Source organism: Eubalaena glacialis, chromosome 16 (genome assembly GCF_028564815.1).
Source record: "Eubalaena glacialis isolate mEubGla1 chromosome 16, mEubGla1.1.hap2.+ XY, whole genome shotgun sequence".
In the NCBI taxonomy this organism is placed as follows: Eukaryota; Metazoa; Chordata; class Mammalia; order Artiodactyla; family Balaenidae; genus Eubalaena; species Eubalaena glacialis.
Genome location: NC_083731.1, coordinates 73,358,015 through 73,385,082, shown reverse-complemented (window position 1 = coordinate 73,385,082; position 27,068 = coordinate 73,358,015). Strand labels below are relative to the sequence as shown.

The 27,068-nt window shown below is 39.6% G+C and overlaps 1 protein-coding gene across 1 annotated transcript; it reads left to right on the top strand.

The window, feature by feature from the left end:
* The first annotated feature begins 10,275 nt into the window (after positions 1 to 10,275).
* On the top strand, positions 10,276 to 25,710 carry DLEU7 (deleted in lymphocytic leukemia 7). The gene is made up of 2 exons (XM_061171027.1): positions 10,276 to 10,739; positions 25,457 to 25,710. Exons 1-2 carry the CDS (start codon positions 10,281 to 10,283, stop codon positions 25,661 to 25,663), a joined length of 666 nt encoding a protein of 221 aa, XP_061027010.1. The 5' UTR covers positions 10,276 to 10,280; the 3' UTR covers positions 25,664 to 25,710.
* Positions 25,711 to 27,068: the final 1,358 nt, after the last annotated feature.

Below are 27,068 nucleotides of genomic sequence, written 5' to 3'. Positions count from 1 at the left end.
TTCTGCCAACCTGAGGGGTTGAGAAGTAAGGAGTAAGGCCATATCTGAATTTTTAAAAATATTTTAATTTTATTAGAATATAGTTGATTTACAATGTTGTGTTAGTTTCAGGTGTACAGCAAAGTGATTCAGTTATACATATACATATATTCATTCTTTTTTAGATTCTTTTCTAATATAGGTTATCACAGAATATTGAGTAGAGTTCTCTGTGCTATACAGTAGGTCCTTGTTGGTTATCTACCTTATGTATAGTAGTGTTGTGTATTCATCCCAATCTCCTTATTTATCCCTCCACCCACATTTCCCCTTTGGTAACTGTAAATTTGTTTTCGATATCTGTAAGTCTGTTTCTGTTTTGTAAATAAGTTCATTTGTATCTCTTTTTTTAAAAAGTTAGATTCTGCATATGAGTGATATGCTATGATATTTGTCTTTCTCTGTCTGACTTATTTCACTTAGTATGATAATCTCTAGGTCCATCCATGTTGCTGCAAATGGCATTATTTCATTCTTTTTTATGGCTGAGTAATATTCCATTGTATATAAGTAACACATCTTTTTATCCTTTCCTCCACTGATGGACATTTAGATTGCTTCCATTTCTTGGCTGTTGTAAATAGTGCTGCAATGAACATTGGGGTGCATGTATCCTTCTGGATTATGGTTTTCTCCAGATATGTGCCCAGGAGTGGGATTGCTGGATCATATGGTAGTTTTATTTTTAGTTCTTTAAGGAACCTCCATACTGTTCTCCATAGTGGTTGTACCACTGAATGTTGATTTCATCTGCATTTTCCTGATAATCAGTGAGACTATCTTTTCATATATTTATTGGACCATTGATTTTCTCTATATCCTTTGCCTATATTTAATTAAAATCCATCTCGTAAAAAAAGTTTATAGTTATTCTTTGTATATTCATATATTAACCCTTTGCCTGTTTTTTATGTTGCAAATATATTTTCTCAGACTGTACTTGTTTTTAAATGTTATTTATGATGTCTTTCATCAAGTAAAGTTTTAATATTTTATGTAATAAAATCTATCCAGTTTTTCCTTTATGATGTATACATACCATATCATGTTTAGAAATGCCTTTCCCACTCAGTAATTATAAATATATACAACAGTATTTTCTAACTAAAGTATTTAGCACTTTATTATTTATGCTTGCATATGAAGTTGGAACAGATCTTTGTTTTCATCCAAATGGATAGCCAATTGTCATACCACTAATTTTTCCTTCACTGATATGACATAAATGAAATTATACTTATATATAGACTATATATAGAGATTATGCTTCTAGTATATATATAAATACCTGTTTTTACTTTATTATCTATTTGTCCATTTCAGTACCATTACCCCACTTTTAAAATTAGTACAGCTTAGAGTACATTTTGATATGTGTTAGAGAAAGTCCCTCCTAACTGTTCTTATTTCAAAAATTTCTTGGCTATTTTGAGGCTTTCTCTTCTAGATCAACTTGAGAAGATCAATTTGGGAATGAGCTTGCTTAGTTTCATAAAGATTTTATTGAGGTTTTCTTGGAATTGCATTGGGTTTATAGATTAACTTAGAGAAAACTGATAGCTTTACAAATGTGGACTATTCAATTAGAAAAGAAGTATTTTTCTCCATTTATTTAGATCTTCTTTTATAGTTTGTAGTAATTTTGTTTTACATGTAGTTTTTACCATAAGTCTTGAAAATTTTTATGTTTAGTATATTGCCAGCTATTTTGTAACTTTGTTGTTATTATGAATTGGACCATTTTCCCTCTGACATTTCTAATTGGCTATTGTGGTACATAGGAAAGCTAATCAGTTTTTGTATGTTGACTATATGTATCTGAAGTCAATTCTTCTTTGTTCATATAGTTTTTCAGTTTATTTTTTTGAATTCTCTAGGCATATGTTTCTATCATCCATAAGAGCCCAATCTGTTAGCTTCCATACTGCGTTGCTTCCCCTAGGAGTGTTAAATTTGGGAATTTAAAATATTAGCATGGAAATTTAAGGGGGCTAAAAAAGTTTTAATTAGAAACATGAATATACATATGGGCAAAATATATATATTGCCCATCATATATATTTCAGATTTTACCCTGGTTTTGGAATAATAGTCATTAAACTTAAAAAAAAAATAAGGCATTGTTAAGAAGAATTGTGTATTAAAATAACATTCACTTAAACTATTAGATTTTATTCTTAGCTAAAATGAATAGGACATTAAGAATTCCTTTAATGTTTCTTTAACAAATTATCTACCATTATCTAAGAATGATCCACCAAAGGCTACAATTTAAGCTTCTGAGGAAGCTTAGATAGTTGAACAGAGGCATTTAAGATCCTATTGAATGTGGTTTTAATTTTCAAATGGGAAGTACAGGCCAAATAAAATTTACATATGATTTTTTTGAACAAATACTTGGAAATTTGATCACTTCTATGGAACATTTGAGTTTTATGGTCAGATTAGCATCTATAAGATCCCACTTGCTAATTAACAGTGAGCAGTCAGAGAACCAGATGATGACAATTAAAAAATAGACAGTCTATATATTGAAATATGTAATGTCATATTTTTATGTAAACATAAATTTTAAAGTATTTTATATCTTTTTCATCCAAGGAAAAAAAAATGGGTCACTTCAATCATGCTGAGCAGATTTTTATTTTTTAAATGATTTTTACCTGATTTCAATTTTTCTGACCATTCTCAATAATATTTTGAAACAAAATGATTAAAATGACCAAACAAATAAAGCAAGCAGGTCTGTTGGCCTCTCTTGTTTTCCTAGCACAGACAGCCAATGTGGGAAGGCACTAATCCACCCTTCCCACCACTATTATTCAACATAGTTTTGGAAGTCCTAGCCATGGCAATCAGAGAAGAAAAAGAATACAAATTGGAAAAGAAGAAGTAAAACTGTCACTGTTTGCAGATGGCATGATACTATAAATAGAGAATTTTAAAGATGCCACCAGAAAACTACTAGAGTTAATCAATGAACTTGGTAAATTAGCAGGATACAAAATTAATGCACAGAAATCTCTTGCATTCCTATACACTAACAACAAAAGATCAGAAAGAGAAATTAAGGAAACAATCCCATTCACCACTGCAACAAAAAGAATAAAATATCTAGGAATAAACCTACCTAAGGAGGTAAAAGACCTGTACTCAGAAAACTGTAAGACACTGATGAAAGAAATCAAAGATGACACAAACAGATGGAGAGATATAACATGTTTGTGGGTTGGAAGAATCAACATTGTGAAAATGACTATACTACTCAAAGCAATCTACAGATTCAATGCAATCCCTATCAAATTACCAATGGCATTTTTTACAGAACTAGAATAAAAAAATCTTAAAATTTGTACGGAGACACAAAAGATCCCGAATAGTCAAAACAATCTTGAGTGAAAAAAACGGAGCTGGAGGAATCAGACTCCCTGACTTCAGACTATACTACAAAGCTACAGTAATCAAGACAGTATGGTACTGGCACAAAAACAGAAATATAGATCAATGGAACAGGATAGAAAACCCAGGGATAAACCCATGTACCTATGGTCAACTAATCTATGACAAAGGAGGCAAGGATGTCCAATGGAGAAAAGACAGTCTCTTCAATAAGTGGTGCTGGGAAAACTAGACAGCTACATGTAAAAGAATGAAATTAGAACACTCCCTAACACCATACACAAAAATAAACTCAAAATGGATTAAAGACCTAAATGTAAGACCAGACAGTATAAAACTCTTAGAGGAAAACATAGGAAGAACACTCTTTGACATAAATCACAGCAAGGTCTTTTTTGACCCACTTCCTAGAGTAATGGAAATAAAAACAAAAATAAACAAATGGGACCTAATGAAATTTAAAAGCTTTTGCATAGCAAAGGAAACTATAAACAAAATGAAAAGACAACCCTCAGAATGGGAGAAAATATTTGCAAATGAATCAATGGACAAAGGATTAATCTCCAAAATATATAAACAGCTCATGCAGCTCAATATTAAAAAAACAAACAACCCAATCAAAAAATGGGCAGAAGACCTAAATAGACATTTCTCCAAAGAAGACATACAGATGGCCAAGAGGCACATGAAAAGCTGCTTAACATCACTAATTATTAGAGAAATGCAAATTAAAACTACAGTGAGGTATCACCTCACACCGGTTAGAATGGGCATCATCAGAAAATCTACAAACAAAAAATGCTGGAGAGGGTGTGGAGAAAAGGGAACCCTCTTGCACTGTTGGTGGGAATGTAAATTGATACAGCCACTATGGAGAACAGTATGGAGGTTCCTTAAAAAACTAAAGATAGAACTACCATATGACCCAGCAATCGCACTACTGGCATATACCCTGAGAAAACCATAATTCAAAGAGTCATGTACCCCAATGTTCATTGCAGCACTATTTACCATAGCCAGGCCATTGAAGCAACCTAAATGCCCATCGACAGACAAATGGATAAGGAAGATGTGGTACATATATACAATGGAATATTACTCAGCCATAAAAAGGAACGAAATTGGGTCATTTGTGGAGTCGTAGATGGACCTAGAGACTGTCATACAGAGTGAAGTAAGTCAGAAAGAGAAAAACAAATATGGTATACTAACACATATATGTGGAATCTAGAAAAATGGTACAGATGAACTGGTTTGCAAGGCAGAAATAGAGACACAGATGTAGAGAACAAACGTATGGACACCAAGGGGGGAAAGTGGGGGGTGGGTGGTGGTGGTGGGATGAATTGGGAGATTTGGATTGACATATATACACTAATTTGTATAAAATAGATAACTAATAAGAACCTGCTGTATACAAAAAAATAAATAAAATAAAGTTAAAAAACAAAACAAAACTGGTTTAGTTCTCCCTTGCTACACCCAGGGTTTAAGAGTTGGAGTCTGACTTGAATCTCCCAGTATGAAGTTTTCACTTCATGGAAACACAGGCATAGTGATCTTGTAGCAAAAGCTAAACGCAAAACCATGTGTCCCGAATCCCCCCCTCACTCCCTTTTTTCACTATAATTACCATAGGAAAGGGATCACTGGAAAAATAGAAGGAAGAGAGGAGAAAATGAGAGGGTGGATAAAACCCCAATGTCTGTTCAACCATAAAGCCTGACAGAAGAGACATTGGAGAACAAGAGTAGATAATTTCTTAGAGGAAAAAAAAATGCATAAGGGTATGAGGATGAATGTAAGGAAAGGGATAGGGAAGATTAAATTTTTAAAAATATATCAATCCAAGTCAAGCATTTTTTTCCCCATCATGTTAAAAGGGTACCTACCAGAGCTTGAAAATAAGGGTGATCATGAAGAGCGATGAGGGTGGTCACATTTTTTTCCCACTAAGATTAAAGAACCTGGAATTTAGTTGGATTTAAGCACTCCCCATATTTATCTCTTCTCCATTTTTATTACTATTTCTCCCCCAATTTCAATATTACAAGCCATATCTACACATATAATTGAGGGTTTAAGAGTTGGAGACTGAACTGAATCTCCCAGTATGAAGTTTTGACTTCATGGAAACACAGGCTTGGTGATCTTGTAGCAAAAGCTAAACACAAAACCATGTGCCCCCAATCCCCCCCCCACCCCCTTTTTTTCATTATAATTACCATAGGAAAGGGATCATTGTTCAGGAACCCAAGCAGGCTTTAAATTTTTCCCACCAAGGGAAAGGATATTCTTCAGGGGTTACATCTTGTAATCAGAAATAAAGGGGAAAACCCGGCAGGGCTGTCTTGTTGGAATCATGTGTAGGCAGCATGAAAATCCATGGCCATTCTCTTACTCTTAGGCACGAAATCATCTACCAAAGGTAGAAGAAATAGGAAAAGTTATATTTACTCTTTTAAAATCCACTTCTGATTTTTTTTTTGCCAACATCAAGAATTCTTCCTGGAAATAAACTTATTATTAAGACAGAACCAAGTAAAATGATGTGTATGTCCAGAAAGAATTGCATTTTGTGTCGAGGGGTTGAACTGCACATCAGATTATGTCAGCACAAGCAGATGGGGTTCAACATTTTTAACTTCTCTTTTCCCTCCCTTTACTATACTTCCGTATTCTTCTACACTTAGTTTTACCAAGCTTCCCTTAGCTTCACCAGCTTAACAGGGTCTGGGCAGGCAGCACATACACGATGTCCTGAAAACACATTGCCCTATGTAAACAATTGTTTTTGGCAATTCAGAGGTTTTGTGGCAGGACTGCATTTTTTTTTTTTTTCTGAAAATCAAATGTTTAGGCCAAAGTTAGAATTGCATGTGCATTTTTATGACTTGGCATATTGAAACATTACAATTGTGTGTTTAAAAAGGGAATTTGATCTTTTTTTTGCTCTTTTTTCTTTGGGCTTCCATTTTTTCCTAGTTCCATTGTTTTCTCTTTTACAGTACATTTTCATATCTCGGTACATCGCTTAAGCATCTGTTTCTCCTCAATCATAATTTTCATTCAAGAATAATAACTCTTTGGTCTCTTTGCACATGTTTTGTTTTGCCCCCACCTATGAACTTCACCAGAGTGTGCTGAAGGTTAACGGCTCCATTTCTGGAATTTCCTTGGATCCCTTTTGGAGAAAACTGCCAAAGTATATAAGGAGGGCTCAGATGTATCTGGGCTTTGCCAAGGCCTTTGAGAAAGGCTCCACATAGCTGCACCTTCTTCCAGATCCCCTCTGTTCTCACTGTGCCCGGCTTCTTCATGATTCCACATAGGGGTTCGTATCTTTTGCTCATGTGGGAAAAGAACCTTTGGATTAATAAAGCACCAGAATACTTGTTTATCTAACAATGCTCTACCTTGTATATTAATGGGTAGAAAATTGCTTCTCACTTCACTGAGTTTTCCATCCTCTTCCCTTTTCCATCCCATACTGCCCAGAGTCATGAATGTCTCCGTTGGTCATTTTCTAATGCTCCTGTCAGTCTTTAGGAATGACGAGAGTTGCTCAAATATCTCTTCCCACAACTGCTAAGGTAGTAGAAAGATGAGGTAAATGACATAAGCCTTGCTGGAAAGGTTGGAGGGACCTTTTAGCAGTGTTTTGCCTGAGGGGCACTGGATCATAGGGTCACTGCATTAGCTTATCTATCCTGTAACATATGTCAAGCAGTTTGCTTCAGTTGTGACTTTCTGCTGCAAAAGGCAGTAAACTCAACCTAAAGTAAATTCAAGCAAAACAGATTTTAGTGGTTTGTATAACTGAAAAGCTCAGAGATGGGGTTCTCCTCTTATGCAGCACAATGTGGGGCTCAGATGGTGTTATAAGACCACTGGTCTCTCTCTAGATCTCTTGGCTTTTCTCTCTTAAGTGTTGGCTCATTCCTAGGCAGGCTCTCCCCTCAAACTCACAAGATGGCTGCAGAAGCTCCAGAACTTACATCTTCTCAGTTTCACATCCACAAGGGGTCACTGCAGCCAGCCATCTGATATTAGGAGTGTTAGCCTCATGAAGCTAGATTTCCAGTGTTTCTGGAAAGAGGAGTACCCCTGGATATCTGACACTCCTGAGGATTAATCAACCCTGGAGCCATCCTACCTTAAGACTTGTGATCTGAGACAATAACTTATTGATTAAACTATTTTACGTGAAGCTTTCTTGTTAAAGGGGAATTCATCTTTTTTGTCGTTTCATCTTTTGGCCTACACCTTCTTCTAGTTCCATTATTTTCTCTTATACAGTACATTCAGCTGAAAGCATCCTAAATGATATTGTCATTGGCTGTAGTTGGGTCATGTGCCTATTCCTGACCATTCACAATGGGAACTTGTACTGATGTGTGAGTGGCCTCAGCCTAGATGCCCCAGTCCACTTCTGCCATGGGATGTGCTCATCCTACCTGATGACACGGACTGAGTGTAGAGGAGGAAGAATAGCTACTGGGAAATTAGGGTATGGTTTACATAAAATAGTGAAATAGATACTGTGAAGCAAAAATATTGGTGTCCAGTACTTCATCCTTTGAATGTGCCTTTTATTATCCAGTGGCCTCAAACTGTCAGTATAGTGAGTAGGGAGTGTATAATTTGTTACCTGGTCTGGTAGCCCAGCGTATATAACTTTGGAGCTGTTTTAGATCAAAGGCGGATCTGCTATGCTATTGACTCATCTCACTAGTCTATGTATACTTTTCCTCAGTTAGGACCTCATATATCCAGCTTTGGAACATCAGCCATTTCAGGTCATGGCAAAGGAAAAGGTGGCTCATGGCCAAGACAGACAAAGCCTTGAGTTGCTGGATAATCTAGTGCTCTCTAAAGGATACCAGAAAACCTAGGCAGCTATTGAAGCCTCATGTACCATCCCGTAGGCTCTATGGTTTTCTGGCCCCCTCTCTCTTACCTCCTGCAGTTCAGTTGGTCTCATGGCTCTCAGAGTCAGCCTGGTATGTAGAATAGTGGGCCCTCAGGTCAGCCTGTGTCTAGTGATTTCAATTCTGCAGTTGGCTGGAATTCCATCTGTCAAGAAGCTTTTGAGTCAGTCATTTGATAGTGGAAGAGTTGGCCTACTAGGATTTCCTGCATATCTGGAAAGAGGAGCACCCCTGGAGATCTGACATGCTTTGTGAAATTAGGGGTTTGTTTTTGTTATTCACAGTTAGTCTCTGCTGAACCTAATGTATTTCAATGTTTGAGGATTAAAAAAACACATACACATAAAAAAGAATTTCTCTCTTTTTCATTATGAACTTAAGTAACTTCATCAAGAGAATCTAATCAATATTAAAGTATTTACTTCTCTCCAAAGTAATTTCCTCTCTGTCAATGCACAGACATGCATTTTTACTTAGTTATAATTAGTGTGAACATACTTGTTTTTGTTTAAGAAAGGTTTTCTTTACCTTGGCATTCAGATTTGTTTTCATAGGCCAAGAAAACACTGAGAATTAGAAGGAACCTTCACTGGAGAGTTGGGAGGATTATATTGGGTCATACTATCCCAGAGTTAAAGAAACCTTAAAGGACCCCAAATCCCTCCCCGTATCTCTGATGACTGCACTTCTCGACTAATGGACTCACTGGAGTAGCTTTCCCATGCAAGGGCCTCCCCAGATCTTATTCCACAGCACCAAGGGTGGACTCTCCCTTCTAAAGGAAGAATGAAATCCCATCCTCTGGGTCTGCTAGGGTCTACTGTCTGCCATGGGCCTGCACCCTTGTCCTCTGCTTTACTTCGTGTGGGGTTATCTACGTGGTTTCCCAGGCAGGAAAAAAGCGGAAAAACCATATGCTGCTCTGAGACAGTCCTCCATACCATTCCCCTCAAATGTCTTTTTTTTTTTTTTTTTAAAGTGTAATCGCACACCAATAGTTTCCAATCTATCAAAGCATAAATTTGCCAGTCTTTTTTCCTAAGTCAAGGAAGTAGCGAAGTGAGGTTTAATTAAAAGCAGCAACTATTTGTACAGCTGTCCCTGGGTTCATGGCTCGTAAAAGGATTTAGCTTCAAACTCTGCTGCCTAAGTCCTTCGGGAGTTTCACAAAAAAAAAACATTTAGGCTCCTCATCTGGACAGTGCCAAGCCCTTGCTTCGCAAGTTGCTTCAGGAGCAGGCCGAGCTGGGCCCTGATGCAACTTCAGCTTCGGCAGTCAGGACTTCTCAGCACATGTGGCTTGGAGCAAAGCAGAGGAGATACCCAAGTCCCCTTCTTTTGTATGGGGGACAGGAGCCTTGAAGGCTACTCCACGAAGTTCCTGAAAATTCCCCTACGGTTGGGAAAGGGAGGGAGGAGAATCAAGCACAGTTTTCGTTTTGTGAGCTTTTCTCTGGCACTTCACACTTTCCGATTCCTGGTGGATCTTTGACCCGTGCACCCCCATTCCCAGTCCTCAAGGCGTGAACGGTCACCGGTAGGCATCCTTCAGAGGAGATGGAGGCGGGGTATCCCTGCGGATAGATGCATCCACACAGAGCGGCAATGCCAGCGTAAGCCCTGCAGAGGAGGAGGAACCAGCGCTCAGCATTTGGCTGATTTTCAGGTGTACGGGAAGCAGCACTTCAGGCAGCCTTGATTCCGAGCAAGCCTATTCGGACTTGAAGCGAACGCAGTGGCCAGCGTAGGTCACCGACAGCGGGCGGGGGCGGGACCGGCCCCACGCGCAGAGAGGCAAGGAGGCGCAGGAGCGGCGGCTTAGGAAGAGTGACCCTGGCGACCCCAAACGCGCCGCCTCCCTCGCTCGCTGCTGCACCTGCCCGCGGAGCGCGCCGAGCCCCGGCGGAGGCGATGGCTAGCCACGCGCCCTTAGTGGCCTCCATCAGCCACCAAATGGTGGCTCTGCACACCCTGCAGCTTCTGCAGCAGGAGTGGGGCTGGGGGGATGGTCCGGGCGCCCCCGGGAGCCCACGAGACCTGGACCACGTGTCCGCCGCCCCAGAGCGTCGCTCAGACCCACGGCTGGCCCGTGCCAGGAAGGGGCGTGGGGAGGAAGGCGGGGGCAAGGGGGCCAGGAATGTGGGGTCCGGGGCGCGGGCGAGCTCCCCCGAGGTGGAAGTGGTGCGAGGCGCCGAGGGGGGCGCGGAACTGCTGCCCTTACCCCGGGGTCGCGGGCCCTGCACCCTGGCCCAGATGGCGATGCGCAGCGCGCTGGCCCGCGTGGTGGACTCGACCTCGGAGCTGGTCAGCGTGGAGCAGACGCTGCTGGGCCCCCTCCAGCAGGAGCGGTCCATCCCCATCCACCTGAAGGTGAGTCTGGCCTCCAGCATCCATCCCCCTGCGCGGGTTCCCCCTGGGGCGGGGCAGCGCACCGGGATGGAGACGAGGCTGAGTCGCAGGATCCAAAGTCGAGCTTCCCCCAGAGATTCAGCACCTCGGAGTGGGAAGGAGGGAGGTGACATTCCGGGGATTAGGTACTTGGGACAGGGAACTCAGGGCCCACCGGGGGCACACCTGACTGCAGAACGGAGATGCAGAAAGGCTTTGCCAAAACCTTCCTCTGGCCCTTTCCACATGTGCAGCTTCTAGGGATGGAGGACAGCTCCACCTACTCCCCTTTCAAGTTAAAAACCGTTTCTCCAGAGGCTTAAATATACGTATTAAGTTCCCTCTGCCTTTTGTATGACGAAATCACCTACATTTATTTGAAGTTCCTTCACACTTATGAATCGCAGTTATTTTTGCATAAATCCAATTCCGCACAGAGCTCGGGGGCCTCACAGAGTCAACCTAAATTCTCATAAAGTAGCGTGAGAGCAGGCTGGGTCCCGGGTGTTGAAGCAGGAATACTCATGCTAAACTCCTGCAAAGTCACGCAGCTCATATTTGTAGGGCACAGTTTCCTCTTAAGGTACCAAACTGTGTTAGCCGATTTAGCCAGGGAACAGAGCAGCTGCCTCCCAGGCTGAGTGGGTTTGTGGAAATCTGGGGTTCTGCAATCCAGTCTTGGCCTTGCCATTAACCTAATTGGCTTAAGGTCACAGATCTCTCTGAGACCTTCTGGCCTTCCAATTTTGATCTGGAACATTGCTTCATTCATTCCCTGGGGAGTCTAGTGGAAGGAAATGGGGGAGGGGTAATGAAAAAAGAGCATTTCTTAAGACTTGCTATTCTTGCTCTACAAGCCAAAGTTTGGAAAACATTGATATATATTAGGTTGCACTATATACTGTAAAAGATTGATTTAAAATAAAAAAAATAAAGCATAGCATACACCTGAATAAATATTGTTACTCTAAACTAGGGTTTCTCAACCTCCACATTATTGACATTTTTGTCTGGATGATTGCTGTGGGGTTGTCCTATGTACTGTAGGATGTTTAGCAGCATCCCTGGCCTCTAGCCAGTAGATGCCAGCAGCATACCCTCCCCACCAACTGACAGAACCAAATACTGCTAAATGTGTGTGATGGGAGGGGAAATAAGATCGCCTCCAGATGTGAAGCACTGTTTCATTCTGAAAAGTTTAAAAAATGAAGCTGCATTTCACCAGTGCTCTTGACTGTAAGAGGTACCTTTTTTTGTTATCACCAAGAAATTTTAAAAATCCTGCCAATTAAGCTGTGATACATATGAAGTGCACTGTGATGCTAGGAACATATACAGGGCACAGGTAGGTTGGCAAAAGGAGAGACTGAGTGATCAGTTTTACCTTGGGTGATCCTGGAAGGCATCTTGGAGGAGGTAACCTTTAAAAAAAAAAAAAGAATGTTTACTCTCCAGGCATTAAAGGGAAAAAGCATTTCAGAGGAGCTGTGGGATCCAAGGCCAAGAAGCAATGAAAGGGCCTAGGGCTTTGGGGGAACTAAAATTAGTTCAGTATGGCAGAAGGCAAAAAAAGGATGCTGGAGAGTTAGGTGGGGTCAGGTGGGAAAAGGCCTGTGGGTCATGCTGAGGACCTGGACTGTCTTGCAGGCAAAAGGCAGCCATTGATATGACTGAAGGAAGGACCCTGATAAATCACAGAGGCAAGGTCAGGTCAGAAGACCATTGTCAGAGGGCCTGACCCAGTTTAGGAGCAATGACGCCCTCTGCTCTGGACTAGAAATCATGCCACTTGAGGTTAATGCAGCTGCCACTTCTACTTGGTAATCCTTTTAACCCTCTCTACTTGACTTTTTGTCCTAAACATTTTCTACTCTCCTCAAACTTTCTTCATCCAAACCTCAACCCTCTCACTCCTTTACTGAGAAAATTGAGGCCATCTGACACAAATATCTTCCATCCTACCTAAAAAAATCTCATTTCCAATCATCTTCTTTCTTGTCTCTAATAAAGAAATACTGTTTGGTTCCCACCCCCTCCACCTCCCAAATAAATTCTTTCTCTTAAGTGCTGGAGCAAATCTTTCATCTGCCCCTGGACTTTTTCTCTCAATTCCTTCCTCTCTCTTTGTATTTTCTAGTGCTTCCACTCTGTCGATTCCTCTTAATCCATAAATATGCTCAAATCTTCCTTCACCTACCCAGCCCCTTGAGTCTTGGTCCCCTTCTTCTCCATCACGAGCAAACGTGCAGATGTCTGGATGTATTGCTGCCAGTGTTTCTAGAGGCACCCAGAGTCCCCATTAAGAACAGGGATCTCCACGGGGAGCTCAGGTCGGTGCTCTGTGATGACCTAGGTGGGTGGGATGGGGGGGGAGGGAGGTCCAAGAGGGAGGGGGTATATGTATACATATAGCTGATTCACTTCATTGTACAGCAGAAACTAACACAACACTGTAAAGCAATTATACTCCCCCCCCCCACCAAAAAAAAAGAATATAGACAACAACAACGACAACAAAAAAAGAACAGGGATGTCAACATTCTTGCTACTGGAGTCTGCTGTTCACCTACAGGGGAGTAATGAGTTTCAGGGCTCCTGAGAACAGCCAGTGCTTTCAGAAGGGAGAGAAGCAGGGAGAGGTTTCTCTGGATGATTTGCCTCCTTGCCAGCATCTTGAAAGTTTGCTTGGTTTGCTGTTTGGAGAAAAGGCACTATCTCCATTGGGTTTGTAAGGTAATGCTTACAAAGCACTTAGACTCAAGGACACAGCAGTCTGTCTCTCCAGGGGGGCTGGTTATACAGACTTGGCATCATCATTACTGGTGTTAATTCAAATGATTTGGATGAGTGTTCTCCATATTTTTAAATTAAGAACATGCAGATTGATTTTATACATCAGAATGGTTTCAGGAGGATTTGTGCTAAAGGAAATAATGCTTGCATGTCACTTGGAAGTGTGTGGAAATTTCCCTAACATCAGATCTCTTCCATGGCATTCCTTGCCACAGAGAGGAGGAAGACTCACTTGAACAGCACAGCACAGGACAGCGATCAGGTCCCATGAAGCATTTCAAACCTACTCTGCCACTTCCTGCTGCAGACTCTTGGGCAAGTTATTTAGCCTTCCTGTGCTTCAGTCTCCTCACCTGTAAAGTGGGAACAGTGGTATTTAGCGTTATTGAGATAATGCATATGAAGTCTTAGCTACTGGCTGCTCATGGTAAATTGCAATACCTTTGAACTTTATTATTATTATTATTATTATTATTATTGATGCCTCAATCTTCTTCAATAGTCTTATTGACTATTATTATATTTCATTCTTGATATTGATGGATCTGACTCCTGAACTCTGTATTTACTTTTGAGACTGTTGACAAAAACAGAGTTAGGATGACCCAAAGAGACTTCCAGGAAGCCTCCACTTTCCAGAGGTCAGCTTTAGCCCATGGCTGATGACTGACTTAGAGATGTGACCATTGAGTGACTCGCTGATCAAACCACCAGAATTAAGGGAGTGAAATTTTCAGGCCTGAAGGCAGAGAAACCCTCACCACAATAATAATGCATATCTTTACAGTAGTTTACTATTTTCTTAAAGAAGCCAACACTTGATATTCCTTTTGAGCATTTAGAGATTATCGAACTCATGCAAAAAACAAACAAAGAAACATGAAATGAGTCTTTTCATGGTGGTTAAAAATGCTTAACAAAACTGAGTCTTGTTAAATTTGGTGGAAAGGATGGAGTTAACCAGCTTGATAAAAATTTATTACGGGAGGAAACTGAGGCTCAGAGGAATTTAGAACTGCTGAAGAGCCTGCAGCTGAGAAGTAGTGGCCCATGATTCAAACATGGTTTTGTCTGACTCTTTCTACCAATCACAGTGCTAGCTCATAGGGGTGTTATGAACATTACACTGAAGTAAAGTACATGAGCGTGCACAGTTGTCAGGGCACGGTCATACATGCCATGCACTGCACACCACTTCGGCTGCAATAGTCATTCTGCACACTGAGTATCATAGTCAGCTTGGGCTGCCATAACAAAATGCCACAGACTTGGGTGGCTTAAACCACAGACATTTATTTTCTCACTGTTGTGGAGGCTGGGAAGTTCAAGAGCAAATTTGGTTTCTGGGAAGGGCTCTCTTCCTGGCTTATGGACTGTCACCTTCTCACTGTGTCCTCACATGGCCTTTCCTCTGTGCCAGAGAGAAAGAGAGATCTTGGATGTCTCTTCCTCTTCTTGTAGGACACCAATCCTATTGGATTAGGGCCCCACCCTTATGACGTAACTTAACTTTAATTACCTCCCTAAAGATCCTATCTCCAAATACAGTCACACTGCAAGTCAGGTTTTCAACACATGAATTTTGGTGGAATGCAATTCAGTCCCTAACACTGGGTGATTTGTGTCTCCTCTAATGATGGTCACCTTACATAGTGACAAAAAGCCCCAGGTAAACGTAGGAAATCTTTATCAAACTAGTAATACTAGCAAAGATGCTATAATACTTGCCACCCAAAGGGAGCATAGAAATGTGTGGAGCACCAGAAGGAAGAGAGTCTAGGATTTTAAAAACTTCTAAAAATGACCAACCCAAAGAGATCATTAACTAAGCCAGTCATGAAGTCACTCTGGTTGAGTTTTGTCTGTCTTCCTTTGATAGTTAAAAACATTTACGGTTTCCAAGAGTTCTGTTCTGAAGCAAGTTTCATGGAAACAATGGCTGATGCCAGCTTTTACAGGCAGAAGAACTTTCCTGCCATTGCAGATAAAACTTGCCTGTGAGCTCACCCATTGCAATTAACTAATTCTGGTACCAATAATCCTCTCACGTTCAGTGGTCCACGCTGGTTTTCTCATTCCACAGAGCAAGAACAGCGGTTGTAAAACTGTTGGCTTTGGCTTCACAGTCATTGCTAAGGCTTTTTGCAAATTGCAAGTGTGGATATTGAGTTACTCAGAGGCAGACATTGATGATGAGTGCTTTTTTTCCCCATTACATTGGTTAGTGAAGCCAGTTTCTGCAAATTTGGGATTGTGTCTTTAAAAATTGCTAATATTCTATTGAAGAAATAAATTCTCATGGTTATATTATTAGTAGCCTTAGCCAGGGGATTACTCTTTGTCTGGGACAAAATTGTGCTTTTATGTTAGGAAAAGGCCAAGTGACAGCTCTAGAAGTAGCTTAGTTATAGCTTTGTCATTCCTTATAAAGTGAATGATATGAAAATCAGGACATAAAAGCTTTCTGAAATGAACATTTAGGGAAAGATATTTCAGGAAGGCCCTAAAACAAACCTACTTATGTTTAATGTCTTGTGGAAATGCTGTCTTGCTTTATTTTACAATTTTGGGGTTTGCCTTGTGAGCATACCTGAATCAAGTGCTTGTATCCATCACAAAGTGCTTTTCATTAGACTTTTCTGATGAAAATGGTACTGTACCCAAAGCAAATGCATAAGGAACCTTAGTTACTTGTGAGCGTTTACACTGGGTACACCACAAGTAAAAATGTTTAATTTCCTGTGGATGACAGACTTTTTATGGTGACTGGCAGATACTGCGGTTCTTCACTGGGTGTTTTATTAATACGAAGTTGCATATCTATTTGAGATTGACCTAGAGTTTAGGCAATTGGTGATTGATCTGGGCCCTGTGAATTTGTTGTTCAAAGCCAGATGTCAATGAACAAAATGCAGTTGGGGCAATTTGTAGTATACTGTTCCTGATAGTATGGTTTTCATAACGCCACTCTAAAATAGAGAAACGACACTCCCATTTTATGTGCACATCTAGCATGGAGGGTTGTGTTGGGTGTAGGGAAGAGATTTGTGTTCCCTCATAGTTCCCAGCCCTGGGAAACTTTAGTGGAGAGTGGTCTGCTGCCCAGGCCGAAGTTCACTAAGGTCAGACCTCATCACAGAAAGCTGGAGGAAAGCTCTTTCTTCCATTAATACTCTCTGTAGAGTACGTTAGGCATTCAGGGAGAGTGAGAGGGAAAAATGTGAGAAGAAACAAGTCTGTGGAGGCCACTATAAGAGAAAATAGCTCAAGACATGACTGTTTTGTAAAGAACCAACTTATTTTAAAGCCAGGGGTGAAGGGAATATGAATTGATTTATAGTTCGTGTAGATCTAGAAGTGATTTTGAAGATGATGTGATAGAAAAAAACCCCAAAACCTTCTTTGTGTATTGTTTAAAATTACCTGCATTACAGAGCCTATAAAGTCATATTATATTTTTGACTTTATTATCTATTGGTGTTGGTTTCAGAAAACAAGCTTTGAAACTGACTCCTAATGCTAGATTGTTTTTGCTTTTAAGCCTTTGGTTTTGATGGGAGTGTTTATTTTCAATAAGAAGCTAAAAATGGGCTTAACTTTTCTTCCCTTTTTGGACTTTGCAGGTGCATTTTCAGTTGTTCAAAGATTCCAGAAGTGCACATTCCTAATAAACACAATGCACCATGCAGAAAAGTACAAGTGGGGTGGATTTTCTAAGAGACCTCTCTTACACTGGGTAGGAGAGAACAGACCGGAGGAAGGGAGAGCTCCAACTAGGAGGTCTCTAATTAGCTAGGAGTTGGCCTTACATGGGGCGTGGAAGGTTCCATGCCTTGAATCCCTTCCAGATAACCACACCCTCTCAACTATGTTGCAGGGAAGAGGGCTGGACCAATGGGACAGTCTTCAATTTGGATATGACCATTGCCAATTCGAGCTTTGTAACACTTAGTTAACCTTAAGAAAAATAGCATGAATATAGCCAGAAAACAAACATGAAACAATTCACATACAGACATTTTTGTTTCTCCCTCAAAGCTAGTTGGGTGCCTCCCAGCTTGCTTCCATGGTGTCCCTGTTCACCCCATGGTGGCATCTGCAGCTCTGTACTTCCCATTCACTAGTCTGTCCCCAGCACTGGACGGCGAGCTCTGCTCTCTCTGTCATCCTGGCATCTGGCCCAGTTTCTGATTTGGGGTGTCTTTGATGAATACTTGAGTTTTGAGAGAGAGGTTAATTCCAGCTCTGCCACTTACTTGCTGTGCGATTTAGGGATGTCATTTAATCTCTCCAAGCAGCATTTCTTTTCATCTCTCATTCATGGACGGTTGTGAGGACTGAGTGAAGTAAGGTATATTAGGAGCCTTGCTTGGAGCCTGGCGCCTAGTAGGTGCTCAGGCTCATAGGCCTGACCAGTGTTCTTCAAACACTGGTTTGCCATGTTCCTCCCATGCTCAGAAGTTCCAGGGACTTGACTGTGACATTCAAGGCTTTCTGCACTAGCTTATCCTGATAGGCAACACGAAGCTCTGTTTTTCTCAGACTGGACTCCTCCCAGTCCTAGCCCTTGCTGGGCTCCAAGCCTTTGCTGGTATCATTCATTCTCATTGTGGGGCCATCTCTTTTCCCTATGAGTTAAATACTGCTTTCTCCAACACCACCTCTCTTATAGTGTCTATAACAGTCCTTCTCACCTACCACTTTGCTGATGCCTCATCCAAATTTCCATTCCCTTCTACAAAGGCTGGCAATAATCTGATGGTCTCAACCACTTTTTTTTTTTTTAATTGTATTAAAAAAATACAAAACAAAATTTACCATTTTAAGGGTAGTGTTAAGTACTTCACATTTTTGTGCAAACAATCTCCATAACTTTTTCATCTTGCAAATCTGGAAACCCTATACCCATTAAACAAAAAGTCCCCATTTCCCCCCTCCCTCCAGCTCCTGGAAACCACCATTCTACTTTTTATTTCTATGAGTCTGACTACTCTAGGTACCACATATAAGAGGAATCATACAGTATTTGTCCTTTTGTGACAGGCCTATTTCATTTAGCATGATGTCCTCAAGGTTCATCCGTGTTGTAGCCTGTGTTAGAATTTTCTTTCTTTTTAAGGCTCAATAGTATTCCATTGTATATATAGACCACATTTTGTTTATCTATTCATGTGTCCATGGATACTTGAGCTGCTTCCACCTCTCGGCTGTTGTGAATAATGCTGCTATGAACATGGGTGTGCAAATATCATTTTGAGATCCTGCTTTCAATTTTTTTGGATATGTACCCAGAAGTGGAATTGTTGGATCCTACGGCAATTCTAGTTTTAATTTTTTTGAGGAAACTCCATACTGTTTTCCAAAGTGTCTGCAGCATTTTTACGTTGCCAGCAGCAGTGCACAAGGGTTCCAATTTCTCCACATCCTCACCCACACTTGTTATTTTCAGTGTTTTTGATGGTAGACATTCTGTTGGATCTGAGGTGAACTTGGCTACTCTTTTTGAGCCTTAATCTTATTCTGTGTCACATCTCCACTGAAGGGTTTTAATAGGTTTTATCTCACCAGTTAGATTCCAAGTTTCTGTAGAGAATATTTTTCTTTTCTCTTCTACACTTCCTTCCTCTCCTCCTCTTCTTACTGACCTCCCATTTAGTGGAGTACTTTATTCATAACTTTAGATTGATGGCTTGCTTTATAAACACAAAGAGCTTTCATATTCATGAGCTAATTTGACTTCTCATGGTAGCTATTATTGTTCCCATTTTACAGATGAGAAAACTGAATATTCCATAGATAAAATGACTTGTGCACGGATGGCTTACCTAAAGGATAGAACCAGGGCTCTGATGGCTATTCCGGTACTTGTGAAGGATTGAGCTTGCATTCCCAGGGGCCTTTGAAGCTGCCTGGAGTGCTGCACTTCCTAACTGACATCTATAAAGTCCCTTTTGCCGTGTAATGTAACATACTCACAGGTCTGGGAAGAGGCCACAATTCTGCCTACCACAGGGCAGATTTCAGCTAAAAATTAGAAAGAAATGTTCTAAAAGCTAGAGCCATCTCTTCTAATGGGTTGCCTCCTAAGCACATGAGTTTCTTCAGTGTAGCCAAGCAAATTCTGGACAAGTGCACATCAGGTATGCTATTGAAAGGATTCACCCACAGAATGAGCTCTGTATGAACTCTGTGCAATGCTTAGATTGTGAGTCTATAAATGTCTGTTCTTCTATAGGATTGGGCTTTTGTGTTTTTTCCATAGCCCTCATCACATTTCACTGGACATTTGGAGATACGCTGTATGTGTCTCATTTCTCCTACTAAGTAATAAGCTCTTTAGAGATCAGGTACCATGTCTTATTGTCTTTTATCTAGTGTAGTAATGAGTCATGTAGCGGAGACTAGATACATGTTTGAAATAAATTTAACTGATTTATTAACTGAGGCAAATAGGCCGAGGCCATTACCCCAGTAGATTAGTTGAGTCACGAGACATTATCTCAACACACTTTTTATTTATTTATTTATTAAAGTCTGTATTGAATTTGTTACAATAGTGCTTCTTTTTTTTTATGTTTTGGTTTTTTGGCCATGAGGCACGTGGGATCTTAGCTCCCCGACCAGGGATCGAACCCGTACCCCCTGCATTGGAAGGCGAAGTCTTAACCACTGGAACGCCAGGGAAGTCCCTCTACTCACTTTAAAATGTAAATGCTGGCCATCGATTTGGACCCCTGTAGCAATCAGTACATTTCATGTCCAAAAATCTGAGATTACACAAGGCTTTAGAAGTTCCAAAACCTGCTTTTAGATTGCTCAGCCACCATCGTGTTCTAATTCTGGCAAAGCGCTCAAAGCACAGTGTAAGATATTACATCATTTTTGGAAGCATCTGGGACTTGCTAAATAAAAGCTGCTGGGAGGATATACTCTGTCATTGAGTGGAAAGCACCATAAGTGAAATCATCACCAATATTGATCATGCGGGTTTCTACCGAAAGTCCATGAGCCATTTAATATGCTGTTGCCTTAAGGCTGTCACTGGTGGCTCCTACCTTCTGCAGTAGAAGCTGGGTTGGAAGCCATGATTACTGGATCCATAGTTGGCTTTCAGACCTTCCAGAAAGGAAGAGAAGTGACCACCTGTTTTATTTTTCCCTTCCTTGGCTTAAGAGTCCCATGGAAAGCCTATTCCTATTAATTTGTTTTCTTTGACTGTTAATATATTTGAGAAAGGATTAAATGGAAATACTGTACTAAAATAGTAAAATAAAGAGACTTTGCAAAGCTCGCCAGAGATCTGAAGTTTACCCAGGGCCTCAGGGACCAGTACAGCCCAGCAGTCGAATTTTATTGTATGTATAATTTCCCCCAAAGATCCCTTCTTTGCTTCTTTACAGTAAATGTGAAATTGACTTCAGATTTTAGGCCCACAAATATATTTTTAAAGGCATTTTAATCTTCTTTGGGTGATGAATGCCTTTGCAGACTGGCTAATAGGCACACGTCAGCACACATTTCAGTGGTTCCTTCTATTTCAAATTTCCTTTTGCATGTTGTCTTTGATCCTTCCACTTTGTACTTAGAGTTGGATTACTTCTATAAAGCAAGTGGACAATTTCCCTTGATGTGGATCTTGGGAAAGTAGTCCAGAGTCATTTTTTCCCCCTACTTTCTCATTCCCAAGCAACGTGCTGCAGCAATATAGGTGACCCCATAAACTGTGGGACAGATTATCTAAGTAGCCCCTTGATACCTTCTGAACAGACATGAGCAATACTCAAAGGCAGGGAAGCAAGAATGCTTTAAAGAGAAAAAAAACAGGAAGGGTGGTAGCCTGTGAATACTCGAATAAGGGGACTGTACTGTGTTAGCCCACACGGAGTCCTGCTGCTGTTGTTTGCTGAATTGAATGAATGGATGTTTGTTTTGTATCTTGGAGGATGTTTTCTAATAAACATTTTGCCAGAAACCCAGGTCCTTCTTCTTACCCAAGTGAGAGAGTTTTTATTAGGGAAAAGAATAGCTTCTCTTTCTACACAGAAGTAGGAAGAAAACTAGTTCCTCATCAAACTTTGGTTCAACTTTTAGTTCTTTTTTTTGGATTATCTATTTTTCTTAAGTTTTTGAGTTGAATTCTTAGCTCAGGGATTTTCAGTGTTTAAGTGGTTTTTCTTTACTTATATAAGAATTTAAGTCTATGCTTTTCTCACTGGAGCTACATCCCACAAATTGTGATATAGTAGTTCCATAATTGTTCAGTATAGAGCATTTTAGAATTTCAATTATTTTTTCCACTGACCTATGAATTATTTAGAAGTGGATTAAGTCATACATGTTTTTGGAAGGTTATATACATTACTGATTTCTCATTTATTTGCTTTGTGATTTGAGTGATATAGACTTTGATATTAGTTGAGATTTGTGGCATTATCATAAAGTCATCTTTCGTAAGTAATACATAGGTGTTTGAGAATAATGTATATTTGCTAATCTCCATTAGACCAAGCTTATGATTAGAAAAGATTTTCAATCCTTTCTCTCTAGGCTGAATGTCCTGTTGTTTGAACAGTTTCTGAAAAATGTGGGTTAAAATCAGTCTTTGTGTCTGGGGATTGAATGTAAATTGAGATTATCATATTAGACACACACAAGTACCAAACTGTCATATCTTCTTGGGGAATAATAGTTCCTGTTATTAATTGCAGTTTATTTTATCCCTAATAATGATTTTTCTGGATTTATTTTGACTTCTCTTTGCTTGATGTATATTTAGTATATTTACATTTACTTTCAATCTTTAGGTGTTTTTAGTTTTAAACGTGTTGCTCGTAAGTAGCATATAGATAGATTTTGAAAATCCAACCTGGCAACCACTGCATTTCAAAAGGTGATTTATTTGGTGCTTTCTATTCATCTGCTTTATGTTTGTATCTTTATTTCTCCATTTTTACCTTCTATCAGTAGAATCAAAAAGGTTTTGATATACCTTTTCCCTCTGCTGGTTTTGAAATTTTATTATTTCTATACCTTTTTTTTTTTTTTCAAATCTGTACACCAAGGAAGGTTTCCCATGGATAGAATCTCCCAGCTGTCACCTTCGGATATTCTCGCGGTCCGCTGCAGCGAGCGCGGTCTCCCGAGGGTCGCAGGAAAGGGGCATCGAAGCCTGCAGAGCTTTGCTAGGTCCGGGAAGGTGCAGCCGAGCACTTGTACTCCGTCCTGCTCGGTGCCGCCTCCCGGGCCTCCTATTCCTCTACTTTTAACGATGATCCTTACATTTCTCACACGTATACTTAACAAGCCTGAAATTTATCAGTTTTGCCACTTTTGTCTTCAATAATACAATGCCTTAGAATGCCATTGCATCCTACATGTTACTGCCACTCGGCATTTTAGAACCATCTTGCTTTTTTAAACTCCAAGTTAGTTGTTATAATTTTTGTTTTGATTAATCAAATCTTCAGATTTACACTGTGTTTTTAAGTTTCTTTGTTCACTGTTGCTTCTTACATCCTTTCTTTCTGAGTTGAATCTCCTCTTTATGAATTATATCTTTAAGAAGATCTGATAGTGAGGGTCTATTTGTGGTAATTCCTTTTGTGCTTTTAAATAAAAGTCTATTTACCTGGCCCTGATGTTTAAATGGTAGTTTAGTGGGACTAAAAAAAAAAAAAATCTTGGTTGACAGTTATTTGAGGATATTTTTCTATTCTATTCTATCTTCAATTGTTATTGCTTATAGAAGTTGGCTGTCTGGTCAGCCAGACTGAACTCTGTCTTTTTCTTTTCTGGTTGCTTTTAAGAGCAGTTTTACCTTAATGAGTTGAGATTTGGATTTCGTTTAACTTTTTCTGCTCAAAGCTTGTTTTGTTTCCTGAATCTAAGGATCAATTTGGGATCATTTGAATCAATTTGGGATAATTTTTATCCAGTATTCTCTTTGACTACTGCTTCTCCCCCATTCTTTTTCTTGTCTCTCCTGGAAATGTATCTGTTGTACCTTGTCATTCTGTCAATCCATGTCACTTAACTTCTCATTCATATTTCCCATGACTTTATTTTGCATTCTGGGTAATTTTCTCAAATTTACCATCCAGTTTACTAGTCTTCACTTCATATGTATTTATTCAGGTGTTTAACATTGAGTTTTTAATGTGTCATGATAGTTGTCATTTCTAGAAGTGGTATTGGGTTCTTTTTCAAGCCTGTTTTTCCTTAGGACTTTTTTTTCTGATTTCTTCTTTTATATCTTTAATCATTATAAATATATTTTACAGTTTATATATGAAATTCTTGGAGTTTAAGCCTGCCCTACATTGCATCTACTATATCATGGTGGATTGTACTTAAAATTTCATATTCTGAGTTTGTCTTCGACAGAGCTTTATGGGACTACTACTGAGGGGCATGGGTTGTGAACATGTTTCTGTGGAATAGGCTTTTGTTTGCTTTTGCCATGTGTCCATGGATATCTCAGACCAGTTCCAATTTTTCAATTAATTTCTTGGCATGAGTGTTCCAAGAACATGTATATGGTATAGAGGACAACTACAAACTTGAACTACTGTGTAGTATAGGTCCACAGTTACAAATTCATAGGGACAACTTTACCTTCCATACCAAACCCAGCTCAAGAGAGACCAACTTTCTTTTCTTGATAGGTATTGGCAGGCAGCTAAAGTAATCTACTTTTCTTTTATACCCAGTCCTTGGGGATTTCCATTACTTTCTTGCAAGCTCAGGAAGGATGTTTGTTCTGTATTATTTAGAATATACTAGCAAGGCATTATGGGGAAACTACATGTGCCATGTGCCAGAACCAGAAGTCTGGGGGGAGTCATTTTCATGTACATTTGAATCTTGAAGGATGGGGGGTTAGGGGTGCCAACCCCCCAAGCAGTCAAAAATCTGCATATAATTTTACAGTTGGCCCTCCATCTCCATGCTTCCAAATCCACGGATTCAACCAACTGTGGATAGTGTAGTACTGTAGTACCTGTTTATTGGAAAAAATCTGCATAGAAGTGGGCCTGTGCAGTTCAAACTTGTGTTGTCTGAATCAACTGTATCTAAAATAAAACGTATAGTCAACATTATCTCTGATGTGGAATAATTTCAGAGTACCATTTACATGTAATGGATTTTAGAATGTGAATATTTGAGGATTAAAAATATCTATTTAATTAGCTCATTCTTTAAAACTACCAATGAACTATTTCTAAATCTGCACTGGACATTTCTTGGGACCATGTTCATTAAATACCAAATCCTGTATTGGAATCTTGAAGACAGTGATTATGGAATAATAAGAATGAAGTCTATTTGTATATTCGTCAAAGCTCTTTTAGGAACAAATAAGAGAAACTCAACTCCAAATGGCTTAAGTAAAAAGAAATATTTATTGATTCAGATAGCTAAAAAATCCTGGGATTTATTGTTCAAGTACAGCTAGATTGACATGCTCAGAAAATGTAATTGGAATCAGTCTCTTTTAATCTCTTGTTTCTACTTTTTTTTCTGTGTTGGCCTCACTTTCATTTGAATTCTCTCCTTATGGTGGCAAGATGTTTTCCAACAGCTCCAGTTAAACAGAACTTCTCTTTCCCAGTCTAACAAATATCCTGGGACTGTGGCTTATTGGCCTGCCTTAGGTAATCTGTCCATCCTTGGCCAGTCCAAGTGGCTGAGGGATGATGTGCTCTGATTGACCTGGTCCCTGGAGTTGTGGAGTGGAGTCAGCTTTGGTCAAACCACATAGGCTGAGAATGGAGGAGAGTAGTTCTCTGAGAGAAAAATCGAGGTTCTATCATCAGAAGATTGGACTGGAAACTGGGTACACAAAGCACAACAACTGTCTGCCATAACCTATCTAATTGCTTGTTTGTGTTTGGTCTTCATTTCAGGACAGTGTTGAGTTTAGAAACATCTGCAGTCATTTGGCTCTACAGATTGAAGGACAGCAGTTTGACAGAGATTTGAATGCTGCCCACCAGTGTTTGAAGATGATAGTCAAGAAGCTGATTCAGTCTCTTGCTAATCTTCCTTCGGATGCCCACATGGTAGCCTGTGCTTCCTTGAGACAGATCTTACAGAATCTCCCAGACATATGAGTGTTCAAGACACTGGAATTGAAACCACAGCGAGCACTGCTAAGAGAACTGGCTACCTTAAATTCCTAAGCAGATCGGCAGACAATGGATGTTTTTATTCCCAGGAAGGAGAGACTTGGTAGCATATACAGCAGTCTGACCAGTGGCATCTGTAACCCTTGGGAATTATAGCATGTTGGTAAAAAATTTTTAAAGCAGTAGTTCACATTTTTAAGTGTGTTGACATATTTGCTGACTTTTTGATTGAAATATATTCCACTTTGTGGAACTGACTGGATTATATATGTATAGACATTTATGAATATATATTAAGTATTAATTTTAATTGAATGACACCTTAATCTACATTCATATTAATGTAGGCCTATGAGGTTTAATATGGCTATTGGATGATTAGAGCTCCATGGTTTTTAAAATTATTTTGAATAAATGGGATATTTGGTAATTGATATGTTCTACTTACTGAGCACTTCATTTTATGTTATGAGAATGATCTTTGGATGTTGTAGGACCACACCACATGTGTCAGTAATTATGAGTTCCAATCTTGGCATTAATAACTTGCTGTTGGGCAGCGAAGAGCTGCTTCTAAACCTTGTGCTTTCATCTACTGATTTGTAAATTAATGATAATGAGCTCTGAAGTACCAAGGCTATATGATATGTAAGTACAAAGTACAGTATTATTAAAGTCTCACGTGAAAACAGCTAGCGCCTCATACACTTTCTAAATATTCCCATTGAAGTAGGAAATTCTTGGAAAAAAAAGGAGGGAGTGGACATACTGGCAGATTTCCCTAAATATTTAGAGCTAGGAAAAGAGAGAGTGACTTTTTTTGCAACAAAAATCTACACATGCTTAGGAAAAACTAAATTTCCTGTTGTTTAATGGTGACCGCGTTGAGAACCAAAGTAAATTGAAATGCTGCTTTTCCCTTAGAGTTTTAATAAAAACGGCATCAGATTTAGAATAAAAAGAGTATAATGTAGCTTGTTTTCTGAAGGAATTATAAACTGGGTCTGTATGGTAAGAGTATACCTACTGTTAAAACAATTAAGTGAAAAGAATAATCAAACCCCTTTTAATCTCACATATTCTAATCCTAGTTGGTTTCACATATTTTCTTCCACAATCTTAAGATAAATATATTGCTTCTTTTTAGATGTAACTGACCATTTCCGTAGAAGAGAAATAAATTTATGAGACTGAATTTTAAATGAAAGATGAGAGGTGTGTATTTATGCATGTGCATGTGTGTATAGGGGGAAGGATGGGCCAGAAGGGAAGGGCATTCATTTCTTGGGAACAATCTTTAGCACGTTGTTCTCGCACTCCTAGGAAACATTGTATTCTGGGGGTACCACTGTACTTTATGGTGCAGTCTTTCCCCATGGAAATTATTCCA